General features: G+C 41.3%; 1 protein-coding gene across 3 annotated transcripts in view; it reads right to left on the bottom strand.

Annotated features, from left to right (window-relative positions):
• The window catches only part of LOC124177931 (polypeptide N-acetylgalactosaminyltransferase 2), a 160,141-nt gene that overhangs the window by 35,925 nt on the left and 102,576 nt on the right, over positions 1–21,640 (bottom strand). For 2 of the 3 annotated variants that reach the window (XM_046560905.1, XM_046560906.1), the window contains 2 exons: positions 2,280–2,452; positions 1,629–1,748 (listed from right to left, as the gene is read on the bottom strand). In XM_046560905.1, coding sequence (XP_046416861.1) covers positions 1,629–1,748; positions 2,280–2,452 — 293 coding nt within the window. Of the gene's footprint in view, positions 1–1,628; positions 1,749–2,279; positions 2,453–14,404; positions 14,484–21,640 lie in introns of those variants that run through there. The other variant, XM_046560907.1, reaches the window with a different exon arrangement.

Raw genomic sequence — 21,640 nt, 5'->3', positions numbered from 1 at the left:
AAACTTTCCTCGAATCGGAAAAAAAACAATTCTGTAATTGTATCTAATCGATCCTTGTACTCGGAGCAAGAAAAACAATAACGCTTTTTGCTGTTTCAATATTTAACCATCTCGTATTGTTTCTTGAAAAAAAAACAATTACCAACTTTGATCATTGTTCGACAGATAAAAAGAAAAAAAACAGTACCGCGTTTTCGGAGCGTTTGTTAGATTTTGCCAAACTAAGATATTGATTGCTTAGATAATTACAATCAAAGTTACCCTGTTCGTTTTGCGATTGAGTATTCAAGCGATTGCCGATTTGCGGAGGAAGTGCGCGAGGAAAAGAAAGTGAGAGAGATGAAAGAAGAAAAAAAGAAATGCCCAGCAAAGCAGTTCTTCAAAGAATCGAGTATCAGGATTTAGGAGCTTTTTCTGGAGACCAGGCATTCGGCAGCCGAGCTGAATCCCTGTTGGCCGATTAACCCGTAATTCATTTATTTCTTTACCTTCGCATCTTTCTTCTCCTTTTTCTATGGTTGAGAAAAACTTGGGAATTACGTTATCCGGGCGAAGTTGCCGCCGCGCGTACTTTAGCTTTCTGACTAATTTCACCTGCGAGAGAAATCGCCAAAGTCAGAGGGCGACTTTTTACGCGAACGGACCAAGCAACGCAACTCGTTCGTCTTTAATCCCTCGGAAATAAAAATAAGACAAAGCAAAGATTTGCAAAAAGCATCCGAAGCTATTTATGTCAAATCTGATTGAAAATAGTCCTGGTTAGTCGGAACAAAAATCTAACACGCCGAATTTTAACTGTGAACATTTGCGAATTAACAACGTCAAAGAAATCTAATTATTGTTTCATTTTTTTTTACCTAAAGATTCGAACACTTTGTCCGATTCTGATGAAAAACGAGTCAATTTGTTCGTAAATAAATTTTCTACAAATCGTCTGGATACATATTTTACATCTTTTTTTTAAGCTGGCAGTTGATTAAAAAATCCGATAAATGGAATCGTTATAGCGTGCAGATAATAAAATTGTATGATTCAGCAGAAAATTCGTCAATTTTATGAAAAATCTGTAAACTCGGATGATTTTGCGCAGAAGAATTCATTTACGTACAAAATGAAGTTATAACTGTTTATCAGAATGGGACAAGGCGTATAAAATAATATGGAATAATGCCATTTCTCTGTTGTTGATATAAAGAAGAGTTCAGAGTTCTAACACAATTTTTAAAAACATGACACTCTTGAAACTGGGACTTTTCTATTTAGATGTAACTAAATTAGCTTTGGTGATACTTTCGAACCTTTGTCTTGTCACGTTTTTGGTTAAAAACGTGTTTGACCTGACGCATGCATTCTTAAGGCAAGCTTGGCGACTGCAAGATCGCAAACAATCATCAAACCTTAATTGAGTTTCTGAGACTTAATTGGAACCTCTCAACACTTTCCCCAAGCGAGTATAAGACTGAGAATGTGAGAGAAATGCTTGCTCAGTGAACACTGGCTTCAAACTTTTATCCGAACATCAGTACCACCAGAGACGGAATCGATCTGGCAAAAATCGGATGGTTTACGCGAAATTTTTTTTTACAGATAAATGTGCTGAGTAATATCGGAGTGTAATTTATACTCACATCGCGCTTCTGGTATCCGGAATGTCTCTGTTGCTCGGCAGTCCGTCCGAAGCCTCCTGGTTGAATTTATTCCTCGCGTAAGGATCCTCGCCGGCTCTAAGACCACCCCGCGAAACATAACTGGGGGGAAAAGAAAAAAGAACGGAAGTTTTCCACCTCGTTAGTCGTTCGTGATTAATAAAAATCCGAAGTGCGTAGCAGCGCTTTAACTTCCTTTGGTTAATTTGTCTTACATTTTTCCCCCAACACCGTAATTGGAAAGTTCAAATTTTGAAGAGTTTGGAGCGCGCGTAAAATGCCCCATTTCTAAACAGTGCGACAAAACGATTTTGGCGCATGCGCAGAATCGATATTCTCAATTTTACACACTGCGATTTTCTTGGCGCATGCGCACTTTCCGATAACTCAATTTCACGCACCGACAATGGCACGTCATTGGTTTAGGTTAGGCGCTAGTGCCTCTGGATCATTCGACTGCTCTTGATCTACTTCTTTTCAATTGTAATATTGCATTAGTTTGCATCTGAATCGCGTGTTTACAGAGCTCGCCTTTGCGACTCACGCTGCAAACTTCACACTCCTCGGAAATCACGCGCTTTCCACACTTGTAACCCAATTTACCATCAACGAAACGAAACTTTCCCTACTCACCCCTGCTCGTCGAAGTAGTTCCAGGTAACCCGAGGATCCGGAGTCGGTGCCGGCAGCAGCTCAGAGGACAGAATAATCGCCGTTCCGACCGAATCGACGTACGCCGAATTTGCGAGCCCGGAATTCAGAGCCACCGAAGACGGATCCTTCAGGCGTAGGGCTCTGTTCTCGTTCTGGAAAATAAATAGGCAACCGCCGGTCTTAGCGTTCGGCAGGGATGATTTTCTCGCTCGGAATAACCGCGGTCTGAAAAATGAATCACCGCGTTTCGCCCGATGGCCAACCCCCGCAAATCTATAATTCATCATCGTTAGTACGGGATCAAAGTTTCTCACCTTACGACGAGCGATCGGATTGCTTTATTGTTTTTTTCAAATATTGATTGATCGTGGCCTCCTTCTGCTACTTTTTCTTCTTCTTCACCGCCTTTTTCGCCTCCAGGGAATCCGCGAAGCCTGAAATCCCGGAGCCGAGTTCGGCGCCTAATACCGTCGTTAAATTATCGGTCACGATTCATGAATAAACGATTCGCGGCGGTCCTGAATATAATAACCGTCTTAAGGTAAAAATAACAATCGGCAAATTCGAAGCTGCGGCGGCTGCGGTGGCTGCCGCTTCTAGAAGCTTGCTTATCGGTTCTATTTCAAACCGATTGCGCAATTCCCGTTCGCGACATCGGAAAATCGACCATCGCCAGCCGAGAATATCGGGACCCGATTGTTCGGCTCTTGTTTGACTTTCGAAGACGCTACTCTGCCGGCCTCGGTATCTGCTCGTACTCAGTCATTCAGTTTCGAGTCTGCCGCTGCTCTCCGACTACTTCAATGCTGGTTCATTGTAGTTTCGGAACTATTCAATATATTGTTCACCGTTAGAGTAACCCCGGCAAACTGAGGTGTATCGGACTCCTTTCCCATTGTGTATCGCTCAAATATCAACAATCACCAGCCCCGCTCTTATGCACGCAATGCCGATTCGATAGAGAGAGAGAGAGAGAGAGAGAGAGAGAGATTGAGAGCGACCGTCTGGCTTCTTATCGAGATCTATGAAGTAGTGCACGGAGTTATGAACCTTGCCATTTCTGTTAATCGAAGAATCGGAGGGACTTTGAGAGGGAACGAGGCGATAAATAGAATTTAAGGGGGCTTCCATTAATTCAGTGTCTTTTTTTTTTTTTTTTAATTTGGGCTCCCCTCACGTAAGACTTACCCTATGATTTTTAGATAATTAAATATATTTTATATGTTATTTTGCTTCACACCACTGAATACCTATTGATAATCTATAGATTCTCTGAATTATAAAATTGACGTGAGATTTTTATCAACCCCCCTCCCCTCGTTTTTTAGCTCACGTAATTAATGGACGCCCCCTTAGATGAAATGCGGTAAAGTAGAAATTTGGAAATTCGGCAAAAACATATTCACACTTAGCTCGATTCAATTCCTTCGAGTAAAATTCTTTCCAGAACTGAGAAAAAGTGATTTTTTTTTGTCTGACGTGATGTTTTGTCGCTTCACTAAGATACTGAATTCAATCTCTAGATAAAAACAAAAAAAGAAAAAAAAAAAAAAAAAAATATCTCAAACCGTTGTGGAATAATTGTGTAACCGCTGCACGACGGTCATAGAGTGAAACTCCATAACGCTCGGCGCTCAAGGGGATTAATATTCGGAGAGCGGAAAACGCGCTCTGGAATCGGAAGTCCACTCGAAACGAGTCGACGGCGATGTGGGCCAAGCTGTTTCGCATCCGGTGCAGTTGGAGTTGGCTGATCCGTACCGCGGAAGAATTCGCTTCCCCGAAAGGAGGAGGGTAGAAAATTCGCCGGCGAAATTACCTGGCCAATAAACGGATCAGGTTGTGGCCTTCGCCTCGCTTGTGTCAACTCGCTGTCAGAGCGTGTTGGAACGGCCCGAGGGGCAAACAATCAGCCAGAGGCAAGTCAATTTATTGGTAAATATTTACCGGCCGCGGAACGTCGGCAGGTGTAGACACGTACATGCGAAACTGAGTAGCGAAATTGCGGCTACGCGGTTTATATTTGCGGATTTTAGCGCGTGTGGGTGTAATTGACGGCCTGCGAAACAAGCCTGCGCACACAAGCGAACGTAGACTCGATGCTGATAGTAATTACGCGATGGGTTTTCGGGGTGAGAGGGGGGGGAAGGGTAATTTCGCCTTTCCCATGTGTTGCGGCTATGATTCGCTTAAGGGATGCGTTTATACGGTGGTTTTAATATGCCTAGTTTTACCATGCTTATTATTCATTGAAACCATTTCACCATATACGAGGGATGAAATTCTTGACGGACGCGATGCCGGGGTTTTAAGTTACTTTACCCTTGACAAAGTAAAACGACATCTATATATATATATATATATATAGTAGTAGGGCCCATACATATATCTTAGTGTTTAAGGAATTATGGGCCCTACTGTGCAGTTTATAATTTTTACGTAGGAAAATCAGTCGATTGGAAAAAAATAATACAATCGAGGGTGTAAAAAGTGAAAACTCAGGTTGATAACTGTCATGAATTTCACTGACGAAACTTTTAGTAATTACTTATTATTGTTCCATTTTATTTTTAAAAGTTAAAATCGCATTCTTTGCATAATTTTGATGAATTAGGTTTCACTTTGTCCGTGAGTATTATAAATTCTCGACGTATCGTTTGAAATGAATTTGAAATAGGGTTACTTTGTTTTTCAGAAAAGCATAAGTTCATCATTAATATCCACAACGATTTTGCGATGAATATATTGTTGGATCTTGCAAAAAAAAAAAAAAAAATAATTATCTCAGGTCAATTTTACAGTAGATATCATCTATTTACGAATAGAGTAAGCTTGCTGCCATCGAAATTGCGACAAATGATGCGATATTGGCATTGAAAAAAGAAGAATAAGAGATTAACGATACGATTGTTCTAAAACTCGGATTTGAGGGTGTTGATATTTTTCTTTTTCTTTTTCGTTTCATACACAGTTAAAGCGAGTAAAGCTTGAGACTAATACGGATCACGAATGAAAATCAAACGCCAAGGATTGTTAACGGCGAGAGTGAATATCGAGAGAGGATTACGTCGGATCCACACCACGAGGTTATTTCGCGTGGCAAATATTAACCTTGCGCTCAATTTATAATTCTGAAGGTGCATCCACCCGCCGCGCTCGCATCGCTTGCATTCCAATTTTAAAAGGTCACTTTTCCCTATCGCGTAACGGCATCCCACCTTCGGTGGGTAAAACCAGTTTGCTTTTCACCAAAACGAATCGAGCAAAAAATTTTAATCGCTATGCAAATCAACCTATGAATATAGATTTTTCCTCGCTCATTATATTTCTCCGATAATTTCCCTCGAGTTGTACTTCAGTGCAAAAAGAAGTTCGCGCAATTTCAAGCGATGCAGTTTTGCACTCACTCAACGATGCACAGGGTGTACAGTAAGGTTTGAAGCGAAGTTCGGTATTGAAACGTTTTTATCTGTATCACAGACACTCTTATACAAGTTTCGGATTCAACTCGATCAGTTTCAGTTGCCGGTTAAACTTTCGTTTGGTTACGTCTATGATCCGACAAATTTTTTACCTAGCCTCGTACATTATCAAAGCAACTGTCAATCGGGTGAAACAATAACAAAGAAAAACGGTCCGGATTTGGAAATTTTCGATACTTTGTATTCCAGGTTTAGCGGACTCCAACACCGTGGATCCAGGGGATGAACGAAATAGTCGAAGGAGATTAAACGGGGGCCTTAAACACAGGCGAAAGAACAAACAGGGGGAATGAATTTATACTTTACGAAAGCTGCAGGGGCAAACAGGGTTTCAATTAATTTTGAAATTCAATTTTCACGTAATAAGCACACGCTTCGGGATCAGGATTTGCTCCTCTGTGTTACACGGAGCGGTACCTGGTCAAGAGAGATTAGCCTAAATATTCCCGCGAGTGAGGCGCGGATTTAATACGAAAGCGAGCGACTCCGACACGTCTGAATGTAATGTCGGGTATCCTCTGCACATCCAGGAAAACCCGCTCGGCTCTAGTCATCCTCGGTTACCGGGCCAAACCGGAGAAGGACCAGGGCCAGAACCGCAGGGATGGTTTCTATGCAAATGTACTCATAACTCACGAGAATACATTCGCCCCGGACTCGAGAGCTACTGACTACTAGCTGGAAATGTATGAGGAAATGGAAAAATTGGACCTCGGGAGCATCTAAATGCGTTTCTCCGTTTCGAATCGTCCTCGGACCTCAGGTTGTTTCGGTTTTTGTGTTTTTTATTTATTTGTTTATTTATTTATTTTTTTTCTAAGGGCGCGAAAAGCGGGGCGAGCGAGTTTATCAACGCTTCCGGGGGCGAAATTGCCCTTCAGTCCTGTTTTTCGTCTTCCACGTGTCGCCTGCTTGATGAATTCGCAACGTCGACCTCGAGCTTTTGTTTCCAATTTCGGGATACGGGAAACGGAACGGTTGCAGACTAGAGAGCCTAGAAATACCGAAAAAGGAGTAAATCGTTGAGGCTACATTTTGTCTTCGTATTGCTAAATTTAAGTTTCCTGAGTTGTGAAATTTAATACTCGTAAACCTATGACCGAGTCAGTTTCATTAGCAAGGATGGTGTTATAATTTTAGTCGTGACAACTTTGCATTTTCACATCGTCGATAAATTCATACGTACGGTTTCACTTGTAATATCACATGCTTTCTAGATCTTTTGACAGACTGGCGGATATCAAAATCCAGCAAGTTTATCCAGCGGCAATACTGCACAGTATGAAATGTCGATGAAACGAAATCGAGTGTAGATCCTATACAAATAGAATCCTGAAATCCAATTTGCGTCTACTGCAGAACCGATATTTCATTATTCGTACATCACCGACAAGGAAGATATCCCGGATAGATCTCTCCGATTTAATTTTTTTTTTTTTTTTTTTTTTGTAGTACGTTATAGTAGACTGCAAACCAAGCGACACGTATTTTGTTTTATCCGTCAGTAGACACTTTAAAGAGGGTGAAACCGCCTTCCAAAGTAAAACATGTCAAGGGGCGATTTGGCAGTTTTCTTTTTTTTTTAATTGAGCAAATTACAGTTCTGATTTCTCATTACGAGAAAACTTTTCCAGTTGGATTGGTTGAAAAACATCATATTCTTCTGGGTGAAACTGTCAAATCACCCCCTGACCTTATTATGCCTTACTATGAAGGTCGGTTTCACCCCCTTAAAGTGTTTAATGACAGACTATAGAAAAAAAAAACAAAGTTTCGCTTAATTTTTCGTCCGCTACAACATATTACAAAAGAAATGAAATCGACCTGAGATAACTTCCTCGCGAGGAAACTTTCCGGAAACGATTATCAAGACTCCCTAATTTTCTATAAAACGAAATCGTTTACGCTTCGCGAATGCGATTATTCTTCCATGACATCGTGCCGTTGTGACAAAGTTGAACGGAGACAAAGTATCGTCGCGAGACAGGGAGGATTCTCCTGTTAAATTTTCAGCGAGTGTCTGTGGGTATCGCCAGTTTTGGAACTTGTCCACGCATATGGCGCCCTTTGCTAATTCCGTATTCGACGTCGGTATGCCGGTGGCACCCGATTAGATCTGACTGCTAGCTGCCTGCTGCCCAAATATCTCTGAATACGGTTGAATATAACCTCGAATGCGACCGAACACGGTAGATGTAGTATAACACCGACGCACGTTTACCTTTATATATACATATATATACATATATATATATATATATATATATATATATAGGCTTACAACACATACATACATGCGGATTATTACCGAAGGCTACATGCGGGTCGCCAACCCACGGGATGCAGGTTATCTCTTGTCCCTATAGAGTACTCGGTCACGTCGTGTCCCGATTTCCGTAACCCTTATCCGATCGACAAACCCCCTTCAATTCTAACGTGATTTCGATATGAAATACGCAGCTTCTTTTTTCACAAAAGAATTTTTCCCCGTTTTTCTTTTTTCAAACTTTTTTCCATCTCAGAGAAAAAGAACCGACAGGCAATATTTCGATGTCAATCTATCCTCTGCCCTTTGGTCTAGCGAAAGTTTTGGCAAATCGGTTTCTGTAATCGAAATCGAGAATGACGATTAATTTTACATTGATCTGATGATTTTTTTTTCTAAAAATATGTTTCTCCGTCGAGATCATCAACTAAATTTGAACCGCGACACCCAATTTTTTTTTTTTTTTTTTTTTTTGGAACAGATTCTACGGCAAAAGGTTGACATTTATTTGACGGAAAAGGGTTGCGAATGGCAATGTCGTGGTCAATCGCAAAGGCGAAAGGGGACCTGCGGTGGGCCGACGTAATTGCAACTGATTGTGGCCAGCTTCGGACTAAAACCGCGCTGGTAATTTAATGCAGCAGTAATCTACTTACGTTACACGTTACATACATACTCGTCCAGGACGTCGGTTAAGCCAGAGGCTATCACCCGCGAACCACGAGCCATCCGACCGCCGTAGCGAAGTTGCCGCAGCGCAAAAAAAGTTGGTCGAAAATTCTCCATTTGCACGCGAGTAAGGATGTGTGAAAGGAAAAATGACGAAAAATGATGTTATAAATTGTACGGAAGCTTGCCCGGTTCCAGAACGTGGATTCTTTGTATAAATCGAACTCATTATAACCCGGCTTTTTCTAAACACTTCGTTTTCTCCTTACCACGCTCTGTGCGGAAAATATTAAGAGAGTTGGCAAGCGCTTTCGCCGAATCACATCGTGCGGAAAAATTTTTCTCCCTTTGAAAAATTTCAATTGTAAAAGCGCAGATGGCCGCGGCTGGATGATTTCGATCTGTGAATCGTTATCAAGACGCAAGACAATGGCAAAAAGTTTCGAGGCTCCCGACAGATTTACGAGCGGTAACGCGAAGTCTGATTCAAATGGGACGTGGATACCGGTAAAGGAATTTTGGCATCGTTAATTGGGGGTGAAAATTTGTACTCGTGGATTACTTAATCGTGCGTACCTACTGAAATAATTGAGGGAGAAGTTATGGTAGGTATGGACCTTCACTTTTTTCACTCACATTACATGCAATGAACTCCCTTTGTGGCGAACATCCAATTGTGCTCATGATATAACGTTCCTCTTTACAGATTGGACGGAATTTGTGCTTCCCGAATTTTGTCCATGTTAAGATAATTCCCTAGGTGATAAGTGTTAAGGAGTTTTACGGTATGTGACGGAATTTCTCATACCAAATACGCAGGCGAAGAAGCTGCTCTGGAAAACTCCGCTGGGTACGAGTAGCTATAACTGCTTTATAGATCCGTCCACTCTACAAGGCGATTGCCTGTCGCTGATTGGCTTCTTCGGAACAAAGAATAACGCTCGAGTATATTAGACTGGGCACACAGAAGCTCTTTGTTCCTTACCCTACGTCTCAATTTCCATAAATTTCACGTTTAAAATAAGCCAATGAATATAAAGAAGACTCGTACATACAGCCAAAACCTAAATTCCGAAAATCTTCTTCGGCGAGTTTTGATTAACGAAAGAGCAAGACTCACAGATCAGAAGACTCGATTGGGTATAATATAAATAAACTTTTGTTGTACTGTGAATTTTTAAACGAGTTGCTGATTTTGTACCACACATTGCGTCAGATTGATTTCCGACACACTGTGAAAAGGTCGATGTTAATTGCCGAGCGTACAAGGTGCACGCACGAAAAATGGTAATCCCATTGGAAAGCCTTGGGGAAAATTTCCTCGGAGATGATCCGCCGTTTCCAAAACCCCCGAGAGCATCTGGGAAACTTCCCAGTCGTCTCAATCGACTAATACCTTTGGGAATCAGAGCTGATAGGGATTCAGTTGTTGATCGACCGTCGTTACGGGCGATCAAATAAGATCCGGAATGCCTAAAGCGTTATGATCGAGCTGCTGTGTTCATTAGGAAGTCCAAAGCCAGCATCCTACTCGGGATCCTTGCGTCAGAGAAGGGAAGGGTTCTTTGGGGAAAACTCTCTTCCTGATCATTGGGAATTCGGTAATCACGTTTATCGCCTCTTCTCATCAAACGCTGCGGCTTCTCTATCAAATATTTTTCCAAGTGTTGGGGCGTCTAATTAGTTGCCTACCAAATGTCTGATCCGAAACGACGCGTCCTCTCTCTAATGTGTATTTATTTACTTACAGCCGAATTTAATAGCCGAATACTACAGTCTGCGATGAAGGCACTTCCCGCCAATCTCCGTCCATCGAAATCAATCCATCCCGAAAGTGCACTTAGCCAAAGCCAATGTCGTTGCGTTCCGGCTCCAGGATAACCTGCTTTACGCAAAAGCTGGCCCGATGATTCATTTCACTGGCCGCTCAATTCTTCTCAGTTACCCGCGTGATTCACGCTTTTCGGGGAATGGAAGGGAGAAGGATCGCTGTTCGCACAATCCCGTACATTGCAGATAAAGCGCTTCTGCGGCTTGGGCGTTAGCAACTTCTATCGACGAAATCCTGTTCCTGGGAAAAACAGACGAATGGGTCGGAGGCCGGGTTGGGATATAGACGATGCGGTTTGGCCGAGCCTTTGGACCGCGGTTTTTGGTGAATGTACCGCAGCAAATTCCGCCTGACTCGAACGTCACCCACAGTTTGGGTGAGAGGAGATACCGAGTTCCGCGTTCTCATTGTTTTAGGATTCGCGAACGTTGTTACTGGAATATTGCCCGGAAGGACAAGAGACAAGGGGTAATTGTGCTGGCCTAAAGCTGACTTGACTCGGGTTCAAATCGACGATTGATTCATTTACCGTTGAAGCGTTCATTCTGTTCCGAGAAAGAATAAGGCCGGATCGTCGCTTCGCGTTATGACGCGCCGAATGGATTGGGTTGCAGAAGGACCCTCCATTAAGCCAATAATGGACGAAGATGAACGCGGGTTCCGGGAATCGGGGGAAATTGGAGAATAGAGGAGAGCACAAAACACGTCGAGGCGCCAGCACGGTGTGATTTTGGTAAATGGGCGTTCGCAGCCAGGCTACCGTCCCCATTTTCCATCAGTAACGATCATCGACGGTTGAAATCGATCGACGCTGGACGTTGCGATGAAAATTCGAACCCGGTACATCGGGCCACCACGCCACGTATCCACACTAAAATCCGTAGTGGAGTATCGGCTTGATTGCAAGCAAGGACGAGAGTACGTTGGTAAAGGGTCCTCGTGATCAATTTACCAGGACAATTGCATCGAACCTGCGACTACCTTGATTACCGCCCGACTGACCCTCGCCACACATGGGCTCTCGATCCATTCACGTTCTCAACTCCCCATCATCCATTCCGCACTGGCACTTGTGTCTGAGACACACATCGACTTGCCATTCAGGATGTCCGATGGGATGCTTACCGCGCGTAGTTGGCGACGATGAAGGCAAAGACTTTGGTATTGATTCGAAGGTTAAATTTCAAGCGGTCGCCGAACGCTCGGCGATCGAACACCTCGTGTGCGGATGCAGATTCAGCGTGGAATGTCGTCGGGTCACAAGCGTTTCCGATAGAGTCGACACCTGTGAATCCATCAAACTCGGATGCCGAGGACAGAGACGTCAACTGGATAACGGGCAGGCCAATGGACCTGCTTGGTAATCCTCCTCTCACCCGGATCATCGAACCAATTGCTCTGGCAGTCGCCAATCGATGATAATTTGCCGCTGGTTAAGTGGGCCGAGCTTCGAACGGACGGATCTTCCAACTTCTTAACTCCGCCAGGGTCCTACGGATACTTGTGTAGGTATAAGTACCTTCGGTTCATTATCACGGACATTAGCATCTAGGATTCCGGCGGCTGTTGACTTTAAGTAGGCTGCAAGACGATGCTAGATTAAGTACCTGTCGCAACTTTGGATCAGATAACAGTTACAAATCAAGACCTTGTCTCCCTGCGCCATCCCTGCTGCCTGAACCTAGTTCACCACGCTCTATCGTCCGCTCCGCGTGTTCTCTGCTCTCCTCTCTACTGATACCAAACTTTCGAGCCTCGTAATTACGAGTTTCACTAATTAAGGATGCGCGAAATTATGAACGTTAATTATTTACTAATTAGCAAAAGATACGTCATGTCCCTCAGTTCTGTATGCGATAGGTGCACGCATGCGCTAACGCTGTTACGTATAATAATAACATCACCGTCTCATTCTCATGCGGATAATTCGTAATTATTGCCACGTTTACAGATTCGAAACGGACATCGTTTCCGGATCTTAATTTACGCAACACAAATCCCAAAATTTCTCACACTTTCTCACCTGCATCTTTAAAATAGCTACAATCATCGAAATTCGGGTTCTTTGTAGGGTAGCGGTAATTAAATTTCGATTATACGTACGTAATATCTATATACGTATGTATGAAGAATTTCGGTCAAGACACCATTCTTCAGGACGGAGATGACCGTGATGAATAACGAACGAAAGCATTATCTGTAATCCGTATTAAATCCTTTGACAAGTAGTCAAGTTCTCTCTCGACTGAATGTGAGTGACGGGATTACAAACTGGTTTATCTTCATCTCTGGACAATCTGACAAATGCCCCGGGGGCAGATCTGCTGGTTTAAATTCATCACGCGGTGTGAGTACATTATTAACACGAGTCAATTATATCTTGTGAAATCCCGGCGATGAACGCCTCACGTTCACAGACCTTCAATCATGGGATTTACGTATCGAGTATGCAGCAATTCCGCTTTATTGAAAGTTTACTCAGCGCTCGAAGTCTGTTGCAAAGTCCAACCTGATGGAACGAGCAACATTTCTACAAATAGCATGTAGTTTTGCACTTTCCGCGTTAACTGTAATATTTATAACGCGTTACTGTTCGGACGCAAATCGTTCAACGACGGTTATTTCCGTTCCGGAATTCCAGTACAGTGTATAAGATCGTCGCTCGTTGAGTCGAGGATGTATTTCTACGGAGCTTACGGCTTATCACCGTCAACCGGGTGACCGGGTAACCAGTTCCAACCATTCGCCAAACCACCGACCCTCGAAAATGGGCCTTGGACGTGAGCCAGACTTGGAATATACGCAAGACTTCCTCCTCCAGTATTACACGCGCTCTGTGGTTACCAGAAGGGATACGAAGCCGAGAGTAAGCCACATACATTATGCACTCGTCGAGGCAGCTGCGAAAAGCTCGCGGCAAAACTAGCGCTGGTATAAAACCGTGCGCCACCTTCTCGTGCTAAGAAATAGAGCAAAATACGTTTGGCGAGTCAGCTCGTTACTGCGGGACATTTATACAATACTCGTCGCAGACTTTCCTGTTGAACAGTTTTTCCAAGGACGTCGAAATTTCAAGTATCACGTCAACCAGTGAAAAACAACCCCCTATTTTCATGGTTTACGCGCTATTTTATCGTTGACATTTTTACCGCAACTTTAACCATGGTTTTTCCTCTTTCGTTGCAAACGCGTGAACGCAGATGGACTCCGAGTGTTTTAAGCTCGTTAATGGATGGTGAGGCAGGTGAGGGAAGGGCGCCGATTGGGCAAACGGCTTTGCCGAAGTCGTTGGAAGGGTTGAAGACTCACCGATGAGGTTTTTACCCCGGACGTTCCAATGTAGTGTAACTAATATAAATGGACGTCGGAGGGTTTCGAACGCAAGATCATAATTCTCAATCAGCGGATCCCCTCGAACGAGATCAAATAAATGATCCAGAAGCCCGCGGGTATACATATACAGGAAAACAGCCAGGAATACCTTACAGGTATAACAGGTATACAGTATGCGAGACCATCGCGATCTAATACGCTTTCCACAACGTCAAGCAGCTCCGTTATGCCATCAATCTGCACACGGATCAGTGTACCAACGTTACGCGGTGGGTAATTAATGCGTTTGAGAATTGATAGCGGTTCGTTTCTTTCAACCAAAGTTCGCTGTTCGCGTCCCCCCATCCAACTTGACAAGCCTTCAAGCGAATCCCGTTACGGGCGATTCATTGAGCTTCGAATGTGTTCGACGAACTTCAATCAGTGCGACTATACGCCAATGAACGAACAACCATCAGTAAATGAACAAGCTGCAGAAAGAAAAGTAACTTTAAGATGGTTCTCTGTTCACTCGAGTATTTACCATGTCTTGGTTTGTTTGTAACGGGGTGTCTCGGGACTTGGATGCCGGTAGAAGCATTTTGATGACCTTCCGTCAACGAGTAGAAGGATCAGACGAGAAGGAACGTTAACGCACCTCGGGCCATGAAAGGTTCGTGGAAGACGATCCTCAGCGGTTGGTATCAGGACGATAAGGTAAGAAAGACGTCGATGTGCCGCAGGGCACCTACAACAAAACCGATGTTTCAGTCACTTTGGGTGAAACTTGATTGAACTTTCCCCTCTTAAAATGACTCTGGAATGTTTTATCGAACTGCGATATCCTGCTTAGAAATTCCTGCTGCGGTTCACCGCTAGACTATATTCCCACCCCATATGTGGCGGGCTGGCTGTTTCCCGTTTTTGCAAGCTTTCGAGGTCAGCGCGGTTCGCGTAACGTAATCGTGGAGGAGGACGAGAATGTATGGAAGAAAACCGGCGAGCACCATTATGTAACAGTTTCTTTGCACAAATCTGACTTTTTTCAAGGCCCCCTTTTTTAAAGGTTAATTCCAAGGCTCCGACTCTTTCGGCTAATCGTTCTGCGACTGCCGCGTTATTTGTACGCGCGATCCCGTCACGTTTGCGGATTTATTTAGCGGAGGGCGAGTAAAAAAAAAATTAATAAATCGATCAAAAATACACGAAAAAGGAAAGAAAGAAAGTAAAAAAAAAAGAAAAAAATACGGCGAGACGGTTTTTTGCATTATACGTTCGTCCTTTCCTTCGGCGGATGGATCGATGAAACGGGAATTAGCTCTCCGTGGGATTTTCATCCAGCGACCACTTCAACCACCACGCGCATTTTCTTCCTGCAGGCGGTTGCCACTCGATCTTGCCTCTTCCCACGTCCCAAGCGAATCTTCCTTCCTTCCTTCCTTCCTTTCTTCCTTTCTCCGTCGGGGGATCCTCGAGCACGACGCCGCGACACCATCAAATATGCAACGACCCTGCCGCCTGCGTCGAGATGAGAACAGTTGATGAAGAGCGTAAAGGGAATAAGGCTACCCATTATCGCGTGATCACATCTTCCCGGCTTTTGGGCCACTTCTGGTTTCATTCCCTCCTTACAGTTTCCCGGTAGGCATTATATATATATGTATATAGACCGTAATTGTGGAGTTTTAAAAAATCCGATTTCACTTTTATTCCTTTAATCAAAGTATGTAATATATCATCTTCGTTTCTCATTTCAGTTATCATACTATATCACTTATTCTCATCATTTCCACCCGGGAAAATGATTCGTTTGAACATAAACGGTGAATTTTTTTTTCATTTTCTTTCTCTCTCTTTAATAGGGAAGGAACACGATTTATATTTCTTTATTTCTATATGTAGATTTTATGAAGCATGGTGAAAACTTGTGTATCGAAAACTTGATAATAATTTCGAATTTTTTTTTTCTTTCGTCAATAACGATCGCGGAGAAAAAAATCTCGAACAAATGCAATGACGAATCTGCAGTTTGAATTGAGGGTGAAGAAAATAATAAGAAGCGGAAAGTGTAGCGAAGCGCTATTAAAGAACTACTCGCGAGTCGGATACAAAATGCGAAGCAAAACGTCTACTAAGATACTCTCATCTTATGCTAGTTGAAGGTGTTCCAGGTGCGGAGGAAGTGAGAAAAGGATAGAGAAATGAACGCGGGTTGCAGTTGTCTGTTTGACGTTCTCGTTTTATTCCTACCTTATACTACAGTCTGCACACTCGAGATGGGAGAGAAAACCGGAAGGGGAAAAAGACGAGATAAGAGGAAAAGCGGGCGAGAGGGACGAGAAGACGCCAAGCGGTGCGAGTCGTCGTTATGTATTTATATTTCATTTTTATTGTTGTTTACAAGAAAATAAAAAAATTGTAGAATTTATGTAGAATATAAAACTTGAGTTTGGCAATACTTTTAGCAACCTTGTATGGTTTAAAACAGTGCGAAATTAAAGAGTTCGTTAGTACAAAGAAAAAAGTTGTAAATATCGGCAGATAGGTACGAAGTTTTAGTTTTAAATAATTTAGAAATTAACATCATTATTATCATCCTCACAGATGACATAAAAAATGTACTTGTCAAAATCATGAAGTGTTAGTTTATACTGTAATAACTGAAAAAATTGAAAGATCGCGCCACATTTTGCGAAATTTCAAAGTACTACTGTACAAGTATTTTTCGGAATTCACTGACTTATCAAATGAAATTCAGTAACATGTTACAATTTTATCAGATTTTTCATACTACTGACCACCCTGTATAAATAACCATAAATTTCGTCTACAATTTCCACAGATGTTAAAAAACAAAGAAAGAAAAATAAGGAAAGTTTCAAGTTCTTTTCACTACAGTGTTTTCTCTTCACCCTAGCTCTCGATTCCAAAAATCCCCGATGATCTCGAAGAAGTCAAATGTCAAAGCTTGAGCGTTGCCTGAACACCTTACCTTTTTAGAATTGAATAAATCACTTTCGCGAGTATACAATAAGTATACAAAAAGAATTCATTGACAAACGTGTATTCAAATAAGTCGGAAATATCTTAACTGATTTAAATTATACGAATAGTTATTCCGAAGATATTACGAGCTCAAATGAATTTCAAAACTTATAAACATTCATCCACTAATTAATAAAACCATACAGCGAATATTACAGTTCGTATTTTAAAAATTTTTTTTTTCTTTTTTGTTTTGCCAAAATACTACCAGCGGAAGAAGCGACTTCAGGATCTCTGCTGTGAAAAAACTGTTAGAGAGAGGGAAAGTAGGAGTGAAGAAATTGAAAATGAGAACAAACAAACAAAAAAAAAAAAAAAAACATTAAAAAAAAAGTACACAGGCCTACACGCAGACTGAAATCGAGGAGGAATGGAGGGGGGGGTGGGTGGGGGTGGCGACGACAAAAGAGAGAGAGAGAGAGAAAAAAGGGAGGTGGGGGGAGGGGGCGGAAGGAACAGGCTGCAAAGGATGCTTTTTCTAATTTCGTTCGGAAGATAAATTTCTCGGGAGGCAACCGGCGGGAACAAGAGCCAATTCCATCTTGAGTTCGTTCCATTCTCGCGAACAATTCGCGTGTCGACGGACGCGGTGGCATTTCTTAATACAGGCCATACGTGACGTATTGTATTCCTCCTTCTTCTCCGTCCGCCTCGTCCGTGGTAACGCCGTTTTTCCCTCCAGCCACGCTCCGCACTGAGAAATATGAGCCGTAATTTATGGGGCCACCCGTTGTATTATGTACACGTACATGTACGTATGTATAATCCAATCCGAAGCAGCGAGAAAAGAATTTTTGACGTCCGTCCGTTTTCCTCGTCGTAAGCCGTGGCAAAAAAAAAAAAATATAAAAAAAAAAAAAAAAATTACAAAAATAATAAAAAATGCATGCACATATATGTTATAATTTAAAAGTCATAGATTTTTGCGCGGATCATCTCTGAATCCGCGAGGTGAAAGATCGACTAGATATTATTTTCCACACGGAGACTCGTGGTTTTTATGTGAGTAATATCGAAAAATAGCCGATGAGAATATTAGTAAAGAAAGAAAAAAGAAAAATTTAATATCGCAATGTGAATCAAACCGTTGAAAATTAATTATCGGAGGGTAGTGATGTTTATATATATATATATATATATATATATATAAGGTTATCGATTGACGGAAAAACGACGTTTTTACGTCCCCCTACGACAGTTTTACAGATGAGGAATAATTACAACCTGCGATATATAATAGGCGGGTGATTCAGTTTTTACGTTCCGGAAAATAAACGCCTGCCACACCTTCCGAAATTGGATACTTTAATTAGAGCGAGTACCGGGGGATTCGATGTATGTATACATTGATATATAGGTAGATGACTATTATACCTGCACGTATAATTTACAATTTCATGTTTGACAGCGGCTTTGTGTCGATAATTGTTACGCGGCTATCGGACTCGGAAATCGCGTGCAAAGGAAATAGATCGTTATCCCGCGCATGATGTGATCAAGGAAGCGACAGAAAATTTTCCACGTAACAAACACGTCAAAATTCACTTAGTACTAGTATTTTTTTATCGTCCGTGTCAATGTTGTACATCAACAAAACAGTCGAAGCAGGAGAAACAGGGGAACAATAAACACAAGTAAACAGCACAACACCTAGATTTTGAAAATTTGTAATTCGATAACCGTAATTTATTACACTTGATTCGATTAAGAAAATTCTCTTAAAAGAATCGTCAAATAGTCGGAAAATCCTTTCCAACGAAAGGAATAGAAAAGAATAATAATATTCGACCAAGCGTGTTTTACTATCGTATATATTACGTGTATACATATATATATATATTCAACTTGCAACAGATTCTCGAGGAAACAGGATAACAAAAAAAAAAAAAAAAGAAAAAAACAACAACAAAGAGTGATAGTAATAATAAAAATAATAATTTTTTTCTTTCCTTAGGCTAAGAAGCAGAAGCGAATCCGCCGTGAATCCGGAGGGTAAAAAAAAAAAAAAAGAAAAAAAAATACATCACGCGTAGCTGTAAATCAGGGGTAGTAAAATAAAATGGAAGGAACATAAAAAATGAGTATAAAAGTCTCTCGAGTAAATCCGCCCGGACGTTTGACCTCCCCGATGATTCAGATCCTCGGGTTTCAATTCTATTCAGCGAAAAGCTGACAAGACTACTAATGGGAGTAACACGAGCGTGACGATTTTCCGAGTTTTCTTTTTCCGCCACGACCGCGATTCTTTCCCCCTTCAATTTTCACTCTTCGTTATGTTTTTTTTTTTTTTTATTTTGTTTTTGAAAAATTATCAACTGCGGAAAAATCACGTTCGTGTACAATTTGATCAAGGCACGAATCTATAACGCGGATATGACGCGCAAACTCGAAATAATTAATATCCGAAATTCCAACGAGTAGGGCGTCGAATACCGCGAAGCGTAATTACTTTCGGCCATTCCCGTCTAGGTAACTAGATACCGGCTCATTATACGTACGTTTATGCTACGGCGAACCTAGGCACACAATCCTCTGCATACTAGCCTGGATAAACACAAGACTCTGTGCAAGACATACACTCAAATAAATTGACGCCTGGCCATCGTAATATCGAATATTGTTCGGGAGTTCAAATTGCTTGTTTGAAAAAACTTCAAACTCAGGATCATCAACGAATGTGCCAATTCTAAGACATACTGATTTTCGAAATTGCCCGAAAATTTCAATCACTTTATTTCCCGGGTCTTCGATTGAACCGTTGTAAAATTTTCTGCGCTTTGGATGACTGACTAAATAACAGATCGACAAACTTCTCTATTTTTTTTTTTTTCAACAACCCGTAATTAATTTTTGCCCAGGAATTCAGCAAAGTTTTTCTATACGTTTTACAGGTGTTATAGTTTCTACTTTCAATTCCGTAATTTTTTACGTTTTCTCTTGTTGGAAGGATCAGCGGTGGATTTTAACCGACCTCGATTTTCTAATTTCAAGTTTATATAATAAATAAACCGAGTCTAAGAGTTCGGGATGCGAGCGACTCTGCAATGTTATTGCGCTTTAATGAAGCTCTAATTAATATTTCCACGGGCTATTAAAACTGTTTTTAGCAACGTTTTGTAATCAGTCTCACGGTGTTTATGTAATTACTGTTATTATAGGCACGTTGTGTATGGAATGACTTATAGAGAGAAAGATGTCGAAATTCACCGTCTCTTATTTTACGTCTGTATAGAAAGGCGAGATGATTTATACATATTATATATATATATATATGTATATACATATGTAGCGGAAGTAGAAAATTTGCGCGCTGAATACTAGGAATAAAACTTGCGTTGTTAATAAAGCGGCGCGTTATTTCTCAACGATAATTAACCGCTTTTTACCTACTTTAGTTTTAGTCTAAACTCTCTCTATAAATTGCAGGTCTACGTCTAGCTTACATATAACGTGTAACCGATTCGACCGATTGATTTCACCTCGATGATCAAATTCTGGAAGTATGAAAAGAAAAAAAGGAAAGGAATTGGAAGTGAAGAGAAAAAAATTGAAAAAGAGGAGTGGGATAAAGAGAGAGAGAGTAAAAAAGAAAAAAACGAAAATTCTCCGATTGCAAGTATATCAAATAAAATTGACAAGAGTAACACAGGATACCGGATAATGGAACGCTCCTTTCGCACAATCGATTTCAAGTGTGCTATACGTATGCACGGGAAATTCCATTGTCATCGGTTAATTGTTGTTATCGATTAATTAGCGATAGCCAGTTGAGACTACTGTCTTTCTACACAATAAAACCCAGGCGCAAATTTTCACGCGCGCATGCAGCTGCATTTATTTTTTCATATTTTCCGGCTAAATATATATCGGTACATACAGCTGAGAAGAATTTCATTTGTTATAGTTAAACACGTTTACGTATTCGATTACGTTTTCGCTTTGAACGCTGCTTAAACGAAAGCAGATAGAATATCAGTTAAATTAAACATTAAATTCTCTGCGAAGAAAGTCTCGTACGGCAGTTGTATAGTTATAAGAGTTTTGGATACAGATTCCTACTACCGAACACGTACCGACATCCTACCGGGACTCAAACCCTTCTCCGCGATGAAGTCACTGCGGAGAACGGTTTGAGACTGGGTAAGACGTCGGTAAGTGTTGGGTAGTAGGAATCTGTATACGCAACCCTCATAGCTACGCTACTTACGGCATACATATATATATATATATATATATATATTGTTACAACGGGGGGAAATTACGAAAGATCTAAGAGAATCAAAGAGTTCTCTGTGCGATTTAAGCGAACGCCGAGCCAAAGAAGTCTCACGAACAAGGAATATTAAGAAAGAAAATAGATGTATTTGGACACAAGCTCTCTTTTTAAAGTCTAGAGACTGACTGTTTTTACAACAATATCGGTTGACGCAGCAACCCTATTCTTTTTAAAGACATAAGAAGTTTATAAACGTCTTTTATCTATGATGACTACTAGATCATTTAAAAGGGGACAAAACGGGTGATTTCACCCTTTGTAACATTATATATATATATATATATATATATATATATATATACGCTTTGCCATCGACTGACAGCAAGATGGCGGCTGTGGTACTATAACGCAAACATTATGAATAAAACAATCGAAGAACAATTCAATTTCATAATTTTTTTCCTTCTGTAATATCGATTTTATTCATTGAACAGAGAAGCCCAAGATCATATTGAAAAG

The sequence above is a fragment of the Neodiprion fabricii genome, chromosome 3 (genome assembly GCF_021155785.1).
Source record: "Neodiprion fabricii isolate iyNeoFabr1 chromosome 3, iyNeoFabr1.1, whole genome shotgun sequence".
In the NCBI taxonomy this organism is placed as follows: domain Eukaryota; kingdom Metazoa; phylum Arthropoda; class Insecta; order Hymenoptera; family Diprionidae; genus Neodiprion; species Neodiprion fabricii.
Note: the sequence above shows the minus strand (reverse complement) of the source record. Positions and strands in the feature narration are given on the sequence as shown.